This window comes from Macaca mulatta, chromosome 8 (assembly GCF_049350105.2).
Source record: "Macaca mulatta isolate MMU2019108-1 chromosome 8, T2T-MMU8v2.0, whole genome shotgun sequence".
In the NCBI taxonomy this organism is placed as follows: domain Eukaryota; kingdom Metazoa; phylum Chordata; class Mammalia; order Primates; family Cercopithecidae; genus Macaca; species Macaca mulatta.
The window spans coordinates 143,202,300-143,219,257 of NC_133413.1; the positions used below are offsets into that span (position 1 = coordinate 143,202,300).

At 36.8% G+C, this 16,958-nt stretch overlaps 1 protein-coding gene across 26 annotated transcripts in view; it reads left to right on the forward strand.

Moving 5' to 3' along the window:
- PHF20L1 (PHD finger protein 20 like 1) overlaps window positions 1-16,958 on the forward strand; it is a 73,924-nt gene that overhangs the window by 47,420 nt on the left and 9,546 nt on the right. For all 26 annotated transcript variants that reach the window (XR_013397426.1, XR_013397427.1, XR_013397428.1 and 23 more), the window contains 5 exons: window positions 1,494-1,550; window positions 2,760-2,867; window positions 9,993-10,157; window positions 14,308-14,489; window positions 15,457-15,556. Coding sequence is in view for 21 of the 26 variants with exons in the window: in XM_028852916.2 (XP_028708749.1) it covers window positions 1,494-1,550; window positions 2,760-2,867; window positions 9,993-10,157; window positions 14,308-14,489; window positions 15,457-15,556 (612 nt within the window). In the remaining 5 variants the exon portion in view is untranslated. The remainder of the gene's footprint in view (window positions 1-1,493; window positions 1,551-2,759; window positions 2,868-9,992; window positions 10,158-14,307; window positions 14,490-15,456; window positions 15,557-16,958) is intronic.

A 16,958-nucleotide genomic window follows, 5' to 3' on the forward strand; every position in this document is an offset into this window, starting at 1 on the left:
TACCACTGAGGATTTGGAAAGCACATTCCTCATGGTTTGCATTGTAAATGCTTTACTGTTTTCAAGGAAATTGCATAAAATTTATAAAGTTCTAATAGTGCAACAAGTAGTAAACAGAAGTAATGCATTTGTTCAGCAGTCTTGCTAATAAGAAAATTTAATTGTATTTCTCTTTGCTCTGATATCCCTTTCATTTTTTCTGTCATAACAAATGGAGATTATCGGTGTTCTTATTTAGGTTTAAACTTGCTAGAGCCTTATTGGCACTTGATTTGAGTGGTATTTTTATATTTTTGTTATGTTTAAATGATAGAAAATATTTGAAGTAAGATGAGTGAAATATCAGCTTTTTTGATACTGTTGTAGAATGATCTTAAAAAATTGGTAAATGGTGACATTAAAGCATAATTTAGTAGACTAAAATTGTATTTTAAATGCACTGTAGTATTTTTCTTAGATTAACACTAGCCACAAATAGATATTAGCATTGGGAATGGTTGAATATGAATTGATTAAATGTACCTGTGTCAGCTGCACAGTAATTAAAAGGGCAATATTGGTTTAAAAATGAATTTTAGACTATTATTACCTATGTTTTATTGGAATATTTATTGAGATTGAATATTTTAATGTATAAGTATGTCTTTGTATTTTACATTTATATATAGAACAAAAATGGTTTGCAGAACAGTTTTATTTTGACTATTATCATTACCTAACAGTGCATTCATGATGTAGTTCAAAGGTACAAGTTTGTTTTAGGCACAAGAGCTTAAATATTAGTTTTAAAAATATATACAGATTGTTGAAAACCAGTATACTTTAATATGGAGTTTAATATTTCATTTTGATAATCCAGATAGCATTCATATCATAACTGTCACAGAAGTAGAAATGATGCCTGGAACTATTACTCAGATGAATTTCAGTATCTTTTGGATTGCCAAAGGCTATGGTGCTAGAGTAGACCTTTACTGATGGCCTAGTACAGTTAACTTTTTCTTTATGGTTAGACTCATATTTATGCTATTTCTGGAAATAGTGTAGTCTCAAATTATTACCCTACCACAAAAGAGAAAATGAAAAAAATTACATATTTACCCATCTTGGGACTACACATCTTACATATTTTGACTCACATAATCCTTATGACTGCATGAGGCATATAGACTTATTCCTGTTTGACAGATAAGGAAATGGAAGTACAGAGGCATTAAATGATGTCCTCAAGGCTGCAGAGCTAGTAAGTGGTGGAACCAGAAGTTGAACCTAAGCAGTTTGAATAACAAAAATCTCATTTAATTTATTGTTTTGGTTGTTTTTTAAGGTAAGAAATCTCACTGCTTTGTTACCAGTTCAGGCAGTAAAACATGTAGACCGTTAGGAGAAAAAGAGTCTTATATAGAGTTTTATGAGCAATTGTAATGTAAAATATTGTCCCATACTTTTAAGTTTTTCTGATTAAACTTACATATTTTTCCCCTAACCCACAGGAATATCGAAAACTGAAAAAAAAGTGAAATTGGAAGAAAAAAGCTCAACAGCATTTGGTATGAACAGAAAGTAATCTTTAAGCAAAAGACTATAAAGCTTGACAGAGAGGGAGGACATAGTCTGCCCCTTACTCTTTACCAGTTAATGCTTCCTTAGGTGTAAGTGATCATCTGTTTTAGTTCTTACTAGTGTTAGTCAGCTCCAGATACGTGACTTATTAAACACATATCTTGTTTTATATGTAACTTTTTTATCAAGAGAGTCTCTTGCTTTCTCTGAAGGAACTTTGGTGTTTATGATCATCCCTAGTCAAAATTATGGCTATTCAAAAATAGACCTCGATTTAATATTGTTGAGACTTTAGAGAATGAATAGATTAAAATAGTAATTTTTTCACACTTTCTTCTTCATTATACTTTATAAAAATGTTATTGAGTTTTCTGCTATATTTTCTATTTTCTGTGCTGTAATGACTAAATGTCACAAAATAATGGATGATAGTCTTAAATATTCTGTAGATTAGTTAACTGGAGCTTGAATCACTGAAAGTTGGTCAAATATGTTTGATAAATTATAGGCTAAACCATTGTGAGTTGGAGCAATAGCTAGTAGGATATGTGTGATGATTTAATTTGAAATGTAGGATACTGCTCTAATATTTATTTTTTTAAGTACATATGATTAGGGAAAAGAATGCTTTACAATTTTGGAAAAATTAGTTTAATGAAATACATTTTTTTCCTCATGTTCTTAGCCTTCATTGTTAAACACACAGAGAATGTAAATAAAGACTGGAGGAGTTGTTTATAAATTGGTTTAATTATTTTTTAAAGCTTATCCAAAGCAAAAAGTCCATCAGATTTTTTGTTTTTTTTTTTTAATCTCCTAATTTATTCTCTCATTAAATTATATGTGGAAATGCTGAGTCTCTTCATTCAGGTCCTTTGTAAATTATGGAGTTTAACTACTTACCACATCAGAAAATTGAGAATATTACTCATTGAAAGGTTTTAACTACTGTCTGTGTTAACTTTAAGGTATCAGGAGTTGGGATTTCTCAGCACTGCTAATGAAGATCCCCCTTATAGTCCAATAAGCTTATCAGGACTTCCAGAGTCATGACATGAACAGTTTAATTGAACCCATCCACTCTGGGCAGGTGACTGGAATAGCTGATTAAAACATAAATGCTGCTTTTAGGTTAACCACAAAGGAACAACTCAGGATCAGTCGTGATTGCTGAAGTATTCGCTATTATCTTTTAGGTAAGAAAAAAGAAAAGGATAAGGAAAGAAGAGAGAAGAGAGACAAAGATCACTACAAACCAAAACAGAAGAAGAAGAAAAAAAAGAAAAAGAAATCTAAGCAGCATGGTAAGTACACTGAGATGGTTATTCCCATTTTTTAAAAAATTCGAAGTTTCCTTTGATTCCCCTTTTCTTTTACAAAATGGAGTCATGACAAGATCCCCATGTTGAGAACTGAAAAGTTCCTGTAGCTTTTCTTTACATGAAATTTCAAAAATATACTACTCTGTGGCCTATACATTAATTGTTGCAACTGATTAGACACTTTTCCTTCCAGCATTATAGTAGACTTGATGCCCTGACCAAGCACCCTTTAGCATGCTCAAGTAATTATTCTCAGTCTAGAATTGTAGAATTCCTTAAATTAGCTTTCGAGGATGACAGTGAAATAGATATTTTTACAAGAATTTGAGAAACCAACAGAATTTGGTATCAGCAAAGGCCATGTGAAAATGGAGCAGAAATCAGAGGAGTGCAGCCCCAAGCCAAGGACCCAGAGGAACCAGAAGTTGCAAGAGGCAAGGAAAGGTTTGGCCCAGGGGCTTCCAGAGGGAGCACTTCCCTGTCAAGCCCTGATTTTGGACTTCCAGCCTTCAGAACTTTGAGTAAATAAATTTCTGTTGTTTTAAGCCACTAAATTTATGGTACTTTCTTATGGCACCCCTAGGAACGAACACAACTCTAAATGTATTTTAAATGATTTAAATAACTTTGCTATCAAAATCAGGAGAGAATAATATGGGAAAGCCAGCCACAAACTCTTTCTTAGGGATATAGATCCAAAATCCATAAATAAATGTTATGAAATTAAATCTAACAATGTGTTAAAAGGATATGACCACAGAGGATTGATATGCAAAATTTTATCAGAAAATTAGATGAAACTCAGTTGTTAAAACATAGTGAAATCTGTTTCATACATGCTGTATTGGCACAACTGACCAAGTAGATAATAACAGATGTTGCTAAGGAAATGAAGGCAACTGCACATCTACTGTGGGAAACAGATGGGGACCAGGGAGTAAGGTGACGATGTGTGTTCCATGTGGCCTAAAAACCCCTGAGGAAACTCACACGGTGCATCAAATATGAGAGTGTTCACAGCAGCACTGGGATCAGCCCAGCTCTCCATCAAAAGTCATGCATTCCTTCAGTGGAGTAAATAAATGAATTACAGCAACAGAATCACGGGAACAAAATGGTAAGCTAAAAACCAAGTAACTGAAGAAAACAATGTTTCATTTATGTAAAGATAAAAAAGTTATAAAACTATATTTTTAAGAGATTCGACTGTATATGGGAAAAGCAGAAAGAAAAACAAGAGAATGATGACCAAAAATTCAGGATAGTGGTTGCCTCTAAGGTGGGGAAGGGGCGTTATCAGTTCAAACTGGAAAATGACACAAAGGGACCTTCAAAAATGATGATACTCCCTTAAACTGCGTGATCAGTACCTAAGTGTTTTGTGCTATTGATATTCTTTGTGTCATACCCATTTTTTGTATTTATGAGACATTTAATAAAAACAGTTTTAAAAAATACATATCCAACTGGGCAGTTTTGTGGTTGGTAATCATTGTTAGTAAATTCTTCAGATTTTAACTCTCTCCATAGTCCAAAAAACATTCAATTTTCCCACAGAGTGTGAAGTTTTCACATTCTCAAATTCTAAAGCTGCCAGAGTAAATTTGAAGGTACAGGATCAAAATGGGGTTCATAAGCTTGAAACCGCTTTCCAAAGAGTCTTGAACATTTCCGGGCACTTCTATGTGTGCCTTGCTCCTCCCCCTTCCCTTCTGCCCACTTCTCCATCACCTCTTCGTATATAACTGTGGAATTCAAACTAGAAGTGATGTAGAGGTAGGAAACTCCAGAGTTTAGTAAACAAAAACTATTCACTGTGAACTCATTTGATGACTGAATACCCTCCTGTGAACAGTATGTCACAATACAGAAATGAGAAACTCAGGCTGCAAATAAAACTTCCAGATGAACTCCCACCTGACCAAAGGCTCTGAGGGATTTGCCTAGCTTAGGGGTTCCAATGGAGACCTGCATTGTCAGTGCAGGAATGGCCAGCTATTTCAAGTCATCTTATGGCACATCAGTAAACCGTGGTCTGTTCTAATATTTAGTAGCAGACGCAGAATCTTATATACAAAATACCTGTGAAAGTGGGGAAAAAGATAACAGGGGCTGATACAAAACAAAATAAGAAGGGGGCTACACTTGGCAGCACAATGAGGGCTAGAGCTTAGGAGAAGGCAGGAAATTGTAACTTGAGAGAAGGAAGAGCAATTAGGATGAATAGAAGAAAAATGGCCAAAAAAACTGCACCTTGGAATTGTGACCAGCCCTTAACTATGGTAACCCTTTACAAAGAGCATTAAAACATACTTTAAATGGTATATATTTTTATTTTTTAATGAAAAAGAAAACCTTATATATTTGTTGACATTTTAAAATGAAGCTTACAAATGAAAACCTTAACTTTGTAAATAGAGTCCTGGTAAGATGCACAAAAACATTGCTATTTATAAACAGCAGGTGTTGAGTTTGGTCATCACTGTCATCCTTGTAATTAATTATTGCATTTGAGGAGAATTTATTCTGAGCTATTTACTTTATCTTAGAAATAGCATTTTTCCCCAGATGGTTAAATTAGAAGAGTGGTCTTTAAGCAGGAAATACAGGATTTTAAGTAACTTTGAAATTTTAAAGACGTCTTAATGTTAAAGAATTGACATTATTACTGTATGAGGCTTCTAGTGTGTTTTTTAGTCTATAGTTAGCACCATGAGGGAGTTTCAAAATTATTTCTTTTATTTACCACTCAACATTATTTTATATATCCTGCTGGTACCTTATGTACCCCAAACTAAGCATTTTATAAATATTAGTACTTCATTTAATCCTCATATTAACCCTTTACAGTAGGATCTGTTATGTTCATTTTTTTTTTTTTTTTTTTTTTTTTGAGACGGAGTCTCGCTCTGTCGCCCAGGCTGGAGTGCAGTGGCCGGATCTCAGCTCACTGCAAGCTCCGCCTCCCGGGTTCACGCCATTCTCCGGCCTCAGCCTCCCGAGTAGCTGGGACTACAGGCGCCCGCCACCTCGCCCGGCTAGTTTTTTGTATTTCTTAATAGAGACGGGGTTTCACCGTGTTAGCCAGGATGGTTTCGATCTCCTGACCTCGTGATCCGCCCGTCTCGGCCTCCCAAAGTGCTGGGATTACAGGCTTGAGCCACCGCGCCCGGCCTTGTTATGTTCATTTTACCAACAGTTAGAGTGAGAAAGAGAGCTCTCCAGCTCTCATAGCTAGCAAGTGGTGAAAAGCAGATTCATTTCAAATCCAAGCAGTCTGACTTACAAGTCTGAATTCTTAACTTTAACCACCATGCTGTGTTATTAATACCTGAAATACTGTTTATCAAACTGTGTATTCTTCTCTTCAACAAGTTTTTACTTGTTGTTGGCATACTAAGTTCTTGTTCTTATCTGTTATTTTAATGCAGTTATGCTAAATAATAATTTAGATTAGTTGTTTTATTATTTTATGAGGTAGTAGGTTAAGATATGTTTTGATTAACAGAATTGGTTTACAAGACATAATACCAACATTGTGTTTAATTCGTGTGTATGAGAAGTCACCATGTTGGAATTTAAGAGTGACATCTTTGCCAGTTTTTAGCTTTCTACTTTGAGCAAATCACTTCATCTGTCTTTCACCTATCTGTAAATATAAGGATACTGAAGGCATACAGAGATTGAAAAGAAATAGAGTTAGAAGTGAAAAGAGACTTGAAAGCATTGCGTAGTAAAAAAGATCCCTTCAAGGAGTTTGTAAGTCATTGAAGTATATTGTAAGAGAGATAAGTGTACATAAATCTCTACCAGGAAAGTCTGATATTTGTGGCAAGAGTGGTCCAAGATAAACATTTAAGCTAGAAAAGCTGACACAAGGAAGGGGCTTTATGTAGGAGACCACTTCTGATCTAAGCCTTGAAGCATAACAGACTTTTATTCATAATAGCCAGAGGGAATTGGAGTGGGGAATACAGACAGGGTGCGGAATGCCAAGTTTTATTCATTTGTTAATGAAACCTATTAAATATCAGCCATGTTTTATTTTAGCACAAAATTGAGATTTCTTTCATTATTTTTACAGTCAGATTCTGCTTCTACTTTTACTTTTGCTGAAAGGGCAACATAGAATGGAGCTGATAAGAAGGCAGCCTTGAAGGTTTAGTATAGGGATTCAAATTCTGCCCATAACACTATAGCTAAGTGACCTTTGGCAGGTTATTTAAATTCTCTACATCCCAATTTCTTTTCTTCTAAAATAAATGGTAATTGTTGTTTTACTGCATAGATTTATTATTCAAATTAAATAAAGTAATCATTGTAAAGTACTTGATAAAGTACCTAGCATTTAATAAATGCCCTTTCCATGTCTGGGCCTAAGTAATATGGTGTTGGGCAAACTGCGGTTACGGTGAGGCCACCGGAGTCGGAATGGCGTAGTGCTGCCCAAAGACTGCTATAATCTGACAGCATCAGCATTATCTGGGAGTGTTTCATTCCCAGTGTACTGGAGATGAGGCCCAGGAATCTGGGTTTTAACAAGCTTGCCAGCTTGTACACACTTTAAATGTTTAAATACACTGATATCACTTGTTCGTTAATAGTGCAGCTTCCATAGTCAGACTGCCTGGGTTTGAATGTTGGCTTTGCCATTGATAGTTGTATATTCTTGGGCAATTTAGTTGATCTGTCCTGTCTCAGTTCTTTACTAGCAGTCCTACTTCCCTCATTAGATGCTTGTGAGGATTAAAAGAGTTAATACACATAAAGAACTGAAAATTGTGTTTGGCACATGGAGAGCCCTCAATCAGTGTTGGTTGTTCTGTGGTATTTATGATGACGAGTGTAAGTTTCCCATTGCTGCTGTTGCAAATTACTGCACATCAGTGGTTTAAAAAAATACGTATTCATTATCTTAAGATTCTGGAGGTCAGAAGTCCAAAATGGATCTCTCTGGGTTAAAACCAAGGTATCAGCAGGGCTCCATTTTTCTCTGGAAGCTCTCAGGGACAGTCTGTTTTTTTTGCCTCTTCTAGCTTCCAGAGGCTTCTGCATTTCTTGGCCCTTGTCCTGCTCCCATCTTCAAAGTCAGCAAATGGTCCAGTCTTTCTTATAGTGTTTCACTCTCACATTGTCTCTTCTGCCTCCATCTTTTCACTTTTAAGGACACTCACCATTACATTGGGCCCACTCTATAATCCAAGGTACTCTCCCTGTTGTAAGATCAGCCAATTAGCAACCTTAATTCCACTTTTCCACATAGCTTAGCCCATTTAAAGGTTCTAGAGTTTAGGACATAGACATTTTTGGCCGACTGTTCTGCCTCCCACAACTGCCAACTTCAAATGGATACTTAGTACAGACCAGTACTTCTCTTATAAGCTCATTTTTCCACTCTCTGTCTTTCCTTTTTACCACTTGTTTCCACCTCTCATTTCCACCTCTCATGTATTCCTTAACCTGCCTCACTTGACATCATTTTCCTCACAGAGTTGAGGAGAGACATCATCAGGTGGGAACTTGCTCATACTCTGTCCACCACATCTGTGTGCTTACATGAAAATATTCATCTTCTTTGTCTCTATTAAAGTGGAGGGAATGTCTGCTTTTCTCTTCTTCTTCTGGCATTTCTCACCACTGCCATTCCCCTTTCCCACATCTTAAGGTTCATGTAGATGATGTGTAAGATATCCCATCTTACAGAGCCCTCCTCTAAATTTCTGTTTCTTCTCTGGTTTCTCCACCTCGCATTTCCTCTTCAGCCCCATCTCAGACCCACTTTCATTGCCTAGTTGCTCAAGCAAAAACCTAGGAATCAATCATGATAATGCCATCTTAGCTTTTGGCCTCTAGTCTATAATAGCACTCCATCTTCCTTGAAAACTTCTCCTTAGTTGCCATCACCTAAGTACCGAGCCACCAGCATTTCTTGTCTGGACTACTGCTGTAGCCTCTGAACCATCCCCCCACTTGTATGTGTGCCTTCCTGCACTCCATTCTCCATTCCACAGCTAGAGTGATCCTCCAGAAGTGGAACTGTCACATCTTGCTCCTTCTCCACACAAGCATTGAATGACTTTTTATTGCATTAAGCTAAAACTTTTTTTAAAAAGCTATTCTGGCTCCTGTCACTCTAGCTTTGTTTCCCCCTTATTCACTGTGTTCCAGCCAGTCTTACAGCTTGCCAAATGTGGCATGCACTCTTCAGCTTCAGAGCCTTCCCACATGCCTGGAATCACACCCCCACCTCCTTTTTTCCTTTCCTCACTATACCCTCAACTCTCCAGTAGGCTGCATGTGGCCTTTCCCCTTGCAAACATCTGTGGGACTCATTCCAAAACAGAGAAAAACAGAATTTTTACAGAGTTCTTCCAGGACTAATTACCTTCAGAGATTTTTTACTTGAAAAATATATTGATCAGATTATCACTATGTAATTGGTGTGCCAGGCATCAGGAGAACCTCTTTACAAATTGTGAGGAAGAAAAAGGTTAATTTCCATTTTGCATATCTTTTTTCTCTTCAACTTTTATTAGGTTGGTGCAAAAGTACCTCAATTACTTTTGCACCAACCGAATAAGTTCTGGGGTGCATGTGCAGGATGTGCGGGTTTGTTATACAGGTAAACTTGTGCCATGGTGGTTTGCTGCACAGATCAACCCATCACCTGGGTGTTAAGCCCAGCATGCATTAGCTATTCTTGCTGATTCTCTCCCCAACTTCCCACAGGCCCAGTGTGTGTTGTTCTTCCCCATGTGTCCATGTGTTGTCATCTTGCATATTTTACTGCAGACACAGTTGTGATTATAATGGAGAGAAAATGTAGAAATAATCCTTTTTCACCTCTGTACTACTTAACAAAAGTTTACCGGTACCAGTTAGAACCTGGTGCCCCCTACTATGCATATATTGTCTGGGGTATATTTGTTTCCCAATTGTTCTTGCTAAACCCAGTTCATCAGATACATATGTAGCTTTTCATGGATGAGAAGTGAAAGTAGTTGCATGATTATTTGACGTATCCTGAAACATGACTTTTGTTATTTTTATAGTGACCTTAATTATCTGACACTTTATTAATATTTCTTTCTGTATCTTATGTTGCAGACTATTCAGACTATGAAGACAGTTCCCTCGAATTTTTGGAAAGGTGCTCTTCTCCACTAACTCGATCTTCTGGGAGTTCTCTGGCTCCACGAAGCATGTTTATGGAGAAAACTACAACCTATCAGTACCCAAGGGCAATTCTGTCCGTTGATCTTAGTGGTGAAAGTATGTGTAACTATGTGATGATTAAAACAAGACTTACAATTCCTAAATGTGTAACTGAGAATAAAACATACTCTGTTAAGGGCACATGAGTTAAAAAGTTGTTAGCTAAACTAATATGAAAGTCTTGATGGGAGAAATTTGAGCTACTTTTTAATTTATATAAAGTTAAATTGGCTTTATACTTATTGGTGGAAAAGAGAGTTATAAGGAAAATATTACTAGTGTATATACTTCTGTAGGTTTTTGTACATATATTTTTATGTTCTTTACTATCAACTTACAGAGTAGGTATTATTCACATTTGATATATAAACAAGCCGAAACTTACAGGGTAACTTTTCGGCTTAGGTAGTGTTAGAATTAAGACTCTAACCAAGGTCTGTCTTAACTCCATAGATAAGGCTTTTTTAAAATAAATATTTATGGTAATCTTAAAAGTATACTTTGAATTCCTGGTCAGATACATCTGTAACCAAAGTCCTGGGATGTAGTCAGACAAGTGATTTAAATACAGGCAGGAACTAAGTGCCGTTAGGTAGTCAGAAGGCCACGTCAGCAGTGAAGGGAGCACTGGAGTTCAAATCTGTTACTTTCCTGCAGGTCCAGTCCTGACAGTGGAAAGTGTTGAATATTCTTACCTTGCTTCCAATATTGTAAGCAATAGGAAGAGAGATCCCAGCTCTAGACATTGAGGGCTGTGGCATAAGAGTAGAGCTCTAATAGTGACCAGAGTCAGAGTGAGGAATAAGGGACGGGGCCTTCAGCATAAGTACAACTTAGGATCCTTATGAGTGTGCTCACTTCCTCCCTTTTTCTTTCTTCTGACTGCCCTTGATGGTGGATACTAGGTTAAATATTTTCTTTTGCAGCGTTTGCTTCCAGGTCTAAGTCCTCCGTGGCTCATTATGGAGAAAACATTTTCTTTCCTTTATAGCACATGACACTTGTGAGATTGTATTTTTAAAAGCTTGAGGTATGGGAGGGGATTAAAAAGAAGTTACCACCACTCTTTTCCAGCAAATACAAGTCTGCTTTTTCCCATGGTTCAGTGGTTCTTCACCCCAGATGGACCTTACAATCATTGCTGTGGTGCTTTTAAACTATATTGATTGTGGATCCTACCATGAGGCACAATTGAATGAGATTTCTGGAAGGATCCTGGCAAGATACAACTTCTAGGTGATTCTGTGGAGAAGCAGAGGTCGATAATTACGTCAAGAACACCTTTACTGTGAATCATCAAGATCTGAAGATTATCTCTTGCTATAGAGAGATGGAGAATAGGGGTTATATCTAGGCTAGCTGTGGTGCTGAAACGAGAACCCTTGAAAGAGCATAAATAGAGCCATAGATATGTACTCTCTGTTCTTCTTAATCTCTGCCCTGCCCTTATGATCAAGTACGGAATCAGGAGAAAGAAAAGGAATGTTAGTAAGGTCTTAGGCCAGAAGTTCTCAAATGTTAGCATGTGTCAGAACTGCCCAGAGAAGGTGTTAAAACACATTTCTGGGCCTTACCCTCAGAATTTCTGATTTCCAACAAGTTCCCAGGTGGTGATAATGTTGCTAATCGGGGAACCATACTTGCAAAATGCTGTGTCAGGAAATAGCAATGACAGTTTAAGGGGTACTTGTTGGAAGGCAACAGCTGTTCTTGTGGCCCCTCAATTGGAGCCATGGTCTAGGTGGCTATTTAAGTGTAAGGGGGAACTTTTATTTGCTTCTTATATAACTTTGAGCTCTATCATCCATTTTACTCAACTTCCAAACCTCAGCTAAGGATATGTTTAGTGCTTGGGAGTTATTCAAACTAGATTTTCTGGAGAATATGATAAATTTGCTTGCTAACACCATAAAACCTGGTAATCTTTGCCATGCAAGTATATGTGAGATACAGTAATTCCTTTTAATGATATAATTTCAAATTAATTTTTATTTTATTTATTTATTTTATATATATTTTTTGAGGCAAGGTCTTGCTCTGTTGCCTAGGCTGAAATACTGTGGTGTGATCACAGTTCATTGCAGCCTCAAACTCCTTGGCTCAAGCAATCCTCTGGCCTCAGCCTCCTGAGTAGCTAGGACTACCAGCACAGGTCATCATGCCTAGCAAATTATTTTTGCTTTTGTAGAAATGAGGTCTTGCTTTGTTGTCCAGGCTGGTCTCAGACTCCTAACTTAAAATGATCCTCTCACCACGGCCTCCCAAAGTGCTGGGATTGCAGGTGTGAGCCACTGTGCCTGGCCCATTTAATACTGTTTATATGCTATGACAGTGTTTGAAACGGTTTTATCCACATTCTAATGAACTTGTACTTGAGAAAGCCCAAAAGAAAATTTGGATTAAAGCCAGCAACATTATGGATGGTTGAAAGTTTCCTCTTTAGGTTCTTTTAAAACAAGTTACACTGTTCATATTAGATTTTCCGTATCTAGTTGATTTACTAGCTCCATTAATATTTTCAGATATTTCTCTTTATTTCTGCTGACCTTCCTTCCATATGTCCCTGTGACTTCAACGAGAAGAAAACTATATTTTTCTATAAAACATTAATCAATAACAAAGCATTCAAAAACATTGAAACAAGAAAAAAGTAAACAAGATTAGAAGCTGATAGAGGAAACACTAAGTCACATGAATATGTAAAGTATAAATAGCTTGAATTTTTAAAGTTCAAATCTGTTCAACTTCAGTCCAATCTGATTCAGTCTGAAAAGAAGATGTTCTCTCTCTGACTCTCTCCTTAGTTCTTCTACAAACATTCTGGAGTGGCTATATTATATATCAGGCCTCATTCTAATCACTGGGGATGTAGAATTCAACAATGCAAAGTTCTTCCTGTTACGGATCCTGATATTCTAGTAAGAGGAGACAGATGATAAGCAGGTGAAGGGATAACTCAGAATGTGGCTGGGGGGTAGGGTGTGAGGTAGGAAGGTGCTCTGCTGATTAGCCTCTGTCAGGAGCTCACACAGCATTATACGATGTTCTGTGTCTCATGATTCAGTTTTCCTAACATTTCTCCATCCACACTACTGCAAAAATTTTAATGTTCCATCATTTCTTTTCCTTTGTTATAAATAAAGATTCCCCCATGTCTGTCTCAATTTCCATTTCCTCAGTAACCTGAGCAAAACGGTAGGCTTTGGCATTGACACTGTTATACACAAACGCCTAAAACCTGGCATGAAAATTGCGTTGTGTGTAGTAGTCATCCGTATAGTCTAGTTTCTAGAATATGCTTAATTTAAAAGAATATTTTTACCAAAACAAAATTAATACATTTTAAAAATCCCTTGGGGAACTCACGGTTCTGGTTTTAAGAAATACTGGTAAAGTGATTAAGAACACAGGCTTGAGAATCAGGCATTCCTGGTATTCAGTTGGTTTTCCTGCTCAATGGCTCCGTTTCCCAGGCAAGTTATATATCCTATGTTTAAAGTGCTTAATATAGCACTGTATGCTTACTAAGTGCTATAGTAGTTGATGCTACTGATACTGTCAATATGGTATTGTTGATTTTAGACCCTAGGCAAGCTCCTTTACCTCTCTGAAGTTGTTTATGGTACGAATAATAAAACCTGTCCTCTTTACGATCCAGAGTTTTTTTTTTTTTTTTTTTTTTTAGTGATTTTTCAAAAAGCACTTTATTAATCAAAAAAATAAGAAAAAACAATGAAGAATCAGTGGTGTGCTAGAGCCAACTTGTGCTGGGTAATGGAGGCTTACTACACATACCTGTCCCCAGATCCATGGACAGTGGTGTCACACTGATAGTATGAAATCACAAGGGGACAACCCAGGGTTTTTATGAGGGTCAGAAGGGATAATGTTTGTGAAAGTATATGGAAACTATGCAAATTTAAATTATTGACATCAGCCTTAGCCATAAATTCTGTAAGCATGAAGTCTAAAAGATACTTTGAGTTACTTATAATAGTGTATACTATAAGATGTAAAGCAGTCATATACCTAAGCTTCAAAAATCTTTTCTTTCCATGTCCAGAGACAAGTACAGTACAGTATTTTGTTTGCTCCCCCTTTTAAAATGTTTAATAGCTTATGATCACTTCTCGTAACTCCTTTCTTTATGAAAAATAACATGAAAATAGAAAAGTTGCACTGAGTATACTTTTTATATATATTCTAGACTTATCAGATGTAGACTTCCTAGATGATTCTTCAACGGAGAGTTTGCTTCTGAGTGGGGATGAATACAATCAGGACTTTGATTCAACAAATTTTGAGGAATCTCAGGATGAAGATGATGCTCTTAATGAAATTGTGCGATGTATTTGTGAGATGGATGAGGAGAATGGTTTCATGATCCAGGTAATTGATTAACCTCTCTTCCCTATATATAATAATGAGTTAGTTGTTTCAGGTGCTCAGCAAATGCATCACGGTGTTTTCTTTCTTTACTAACCATAGTAATAATTAGGAGATTTCCTCATTAAGTAAAGTAGACAATGTTCTTATTTTAGCAGCTCTCTTTCTTTTCTAGGGTACGTAGTTCAGTGCCTTCAAGCTGAAACTCTTTAGAATGATTAGGGCGGTAAGCCCTCACACAAATGGGCAGGCTACATCAACCTTTCTCTTTCTCATCTGCATTCGTGTAATTATTATAATAATTAACAATTTAGAGTCACCCTTCACTTGTCAGTGATTAAAAGATAAAAATTTCCAGTATTCTTAAAAAAGGAAAAATTTTGTTGCAGGGTTAACAACTTCTTCTTGTAGGAGAGATATATTTAAGGTAAAAGGAAAGCATAACCCAAATTTTGTGATGCCAGAAGATTTGGAGATGTTAGTTGAGAGCGTGAAGAAAGAGTAATCTTTTTTCCCTCCCATTTTTCAGTGGTTTTCTGGAGGGAATTACAAATTTATAGCTTCACGACACAAGCAGTACTTTAAGAGATCATTGCTATAGACACTGGTACAAACTTTCTTTTATTTTCCTCTAATTTCCGCATTTTAATAAACTATTTTAAGAGTTTTATGATGTAATTGCCTAAATATCAGTGGGAATTAGAGAAATTATGACTTTTTTATGATTTAATCACTTGATCAAAGCATATTCTAATAGGTGCAACAAAAGAAAGTTCTTGAAGTAGTTGACCATTTCAAAGACAAAATTCATCTTAAGTCATGACTTGATTTTGTTACGTTGAATAAGAATGGAACTGATAGTGGCAGTAAGAAGCCAAGCCAGCCAATTCAAAGAAAGGGCATGTATCCTTATTCCTAGCTTATTCCTAGTGAGGATCGGATGACCGTAATACTCCTCTGTTTTCTGCAGTGTGAAGAGTGCTTGTGCTGGCAACACAGCGTGTGCATGGGGCTGCTGGAGGAGAGCATTCCAGAGCAGTACATCTGCTATATCTGCCGGGACCCACCGGGTAAGGCTTTCTGCGCCGTGCTGATTGCCATGATGCCTCCATGTCTCCTCCAGGATTCCAGAGTGTATCAGCTGTGTTCACCACCACTATAGCAAGTTCTCACATGATGTCATTGATAGGTTGTTGGAAACTATGGCTCCAAATGAAACAGCATGCTATATGCCATAGGAACTTAACTTGTATGTATCAATTAGCTTATGGTACAATTCATTTCTTTATTCAGTGTGTCAGTTTCCAAGAACCTATTGATTACACTTAGTGAGGACTCACTGTACTTCTTGGTCAAGTAGACTGAACTTCCATATTAAAATTTTAAAATATTTTTTCACTGTTACACTTTTATTTTCCACATTGATTACTTAGACAAATACATTAGCATATATTTATCAACAAAATTACTATCTTACTGGAAGAGAAGAGGTGTAACTTTTTCCTGGAGAAGAATTAGCCTCTGTCTGTTCCTCTGTATCCATTTCTAGCTAGGCTTATTTGTGGCAATCGGAGTAGATCTGCATTCTGAACTTGCACGCTACTGACGTGGCAGTTCTGCATGTTCGACTCATTGTAGAGCAGGTGAGGTCTTAGAACACTGCCTGTGATGCCTTTATTTTACTGATGAGGCCGACTGAGATGGAATCTGTGCTTTTTGACTCTCAATCCACCCTGCTGTCTACTTGGTGCCTTCTATGCTAGAGGATCTTCAGAGAGCATATTCTGCGTGTTAAATTTAACTACAACCTCCAGGCAGGAAATAACTAGGTTTTCTCTGGTTCCATGACTATTGGAAAAAAAGAAAAAAATCAAAATAAGTCACAAAAAAGTCACAGTAAGAAGTAAGAGAATTAATTATTCACAGCCATATGAATGTAGACATTTGTTTATTCATTCACCAACATTTATAGTGTTCATTATTCATTGTATTTATTCAGTAACAAATGTAGACATTTGTTACTTATTCAGAAGCATTTACTGGATGGCTTCTATTTGCCACTGTGGTGAGATGATTGATTTAAACCATGCCTTTAACCAGCTAGTAGTATAGTATGGGACACAGGCACATAAACACCTCATTGTAATAGGATCTAATTTGTATTAGCATGGAGGATGTGGAATTTCATAGGATTCTGTGAAATCACACACATGGGGGAAGGGTTCCGATTCATTCAACTAGAACTCTATGGTTCATCCAATTCAAAACAAAGGTTAGTGAAAGAAATAACCCCTGTCTAGTTTTTATCCAGCCCTTTGAGCCTTTTTAGAGGATAAATGATGACTACAAAAAATTGAAAGCAGTGCACTCAGGGTTCCCTTTGCAAGTGTCATCTACCACTGACCACGTCCTTAATGGTGTTTCTTCTCCTGGATGGGCAGGAATGCTGAAGGTGTGAGGAGCTCTTCCTGC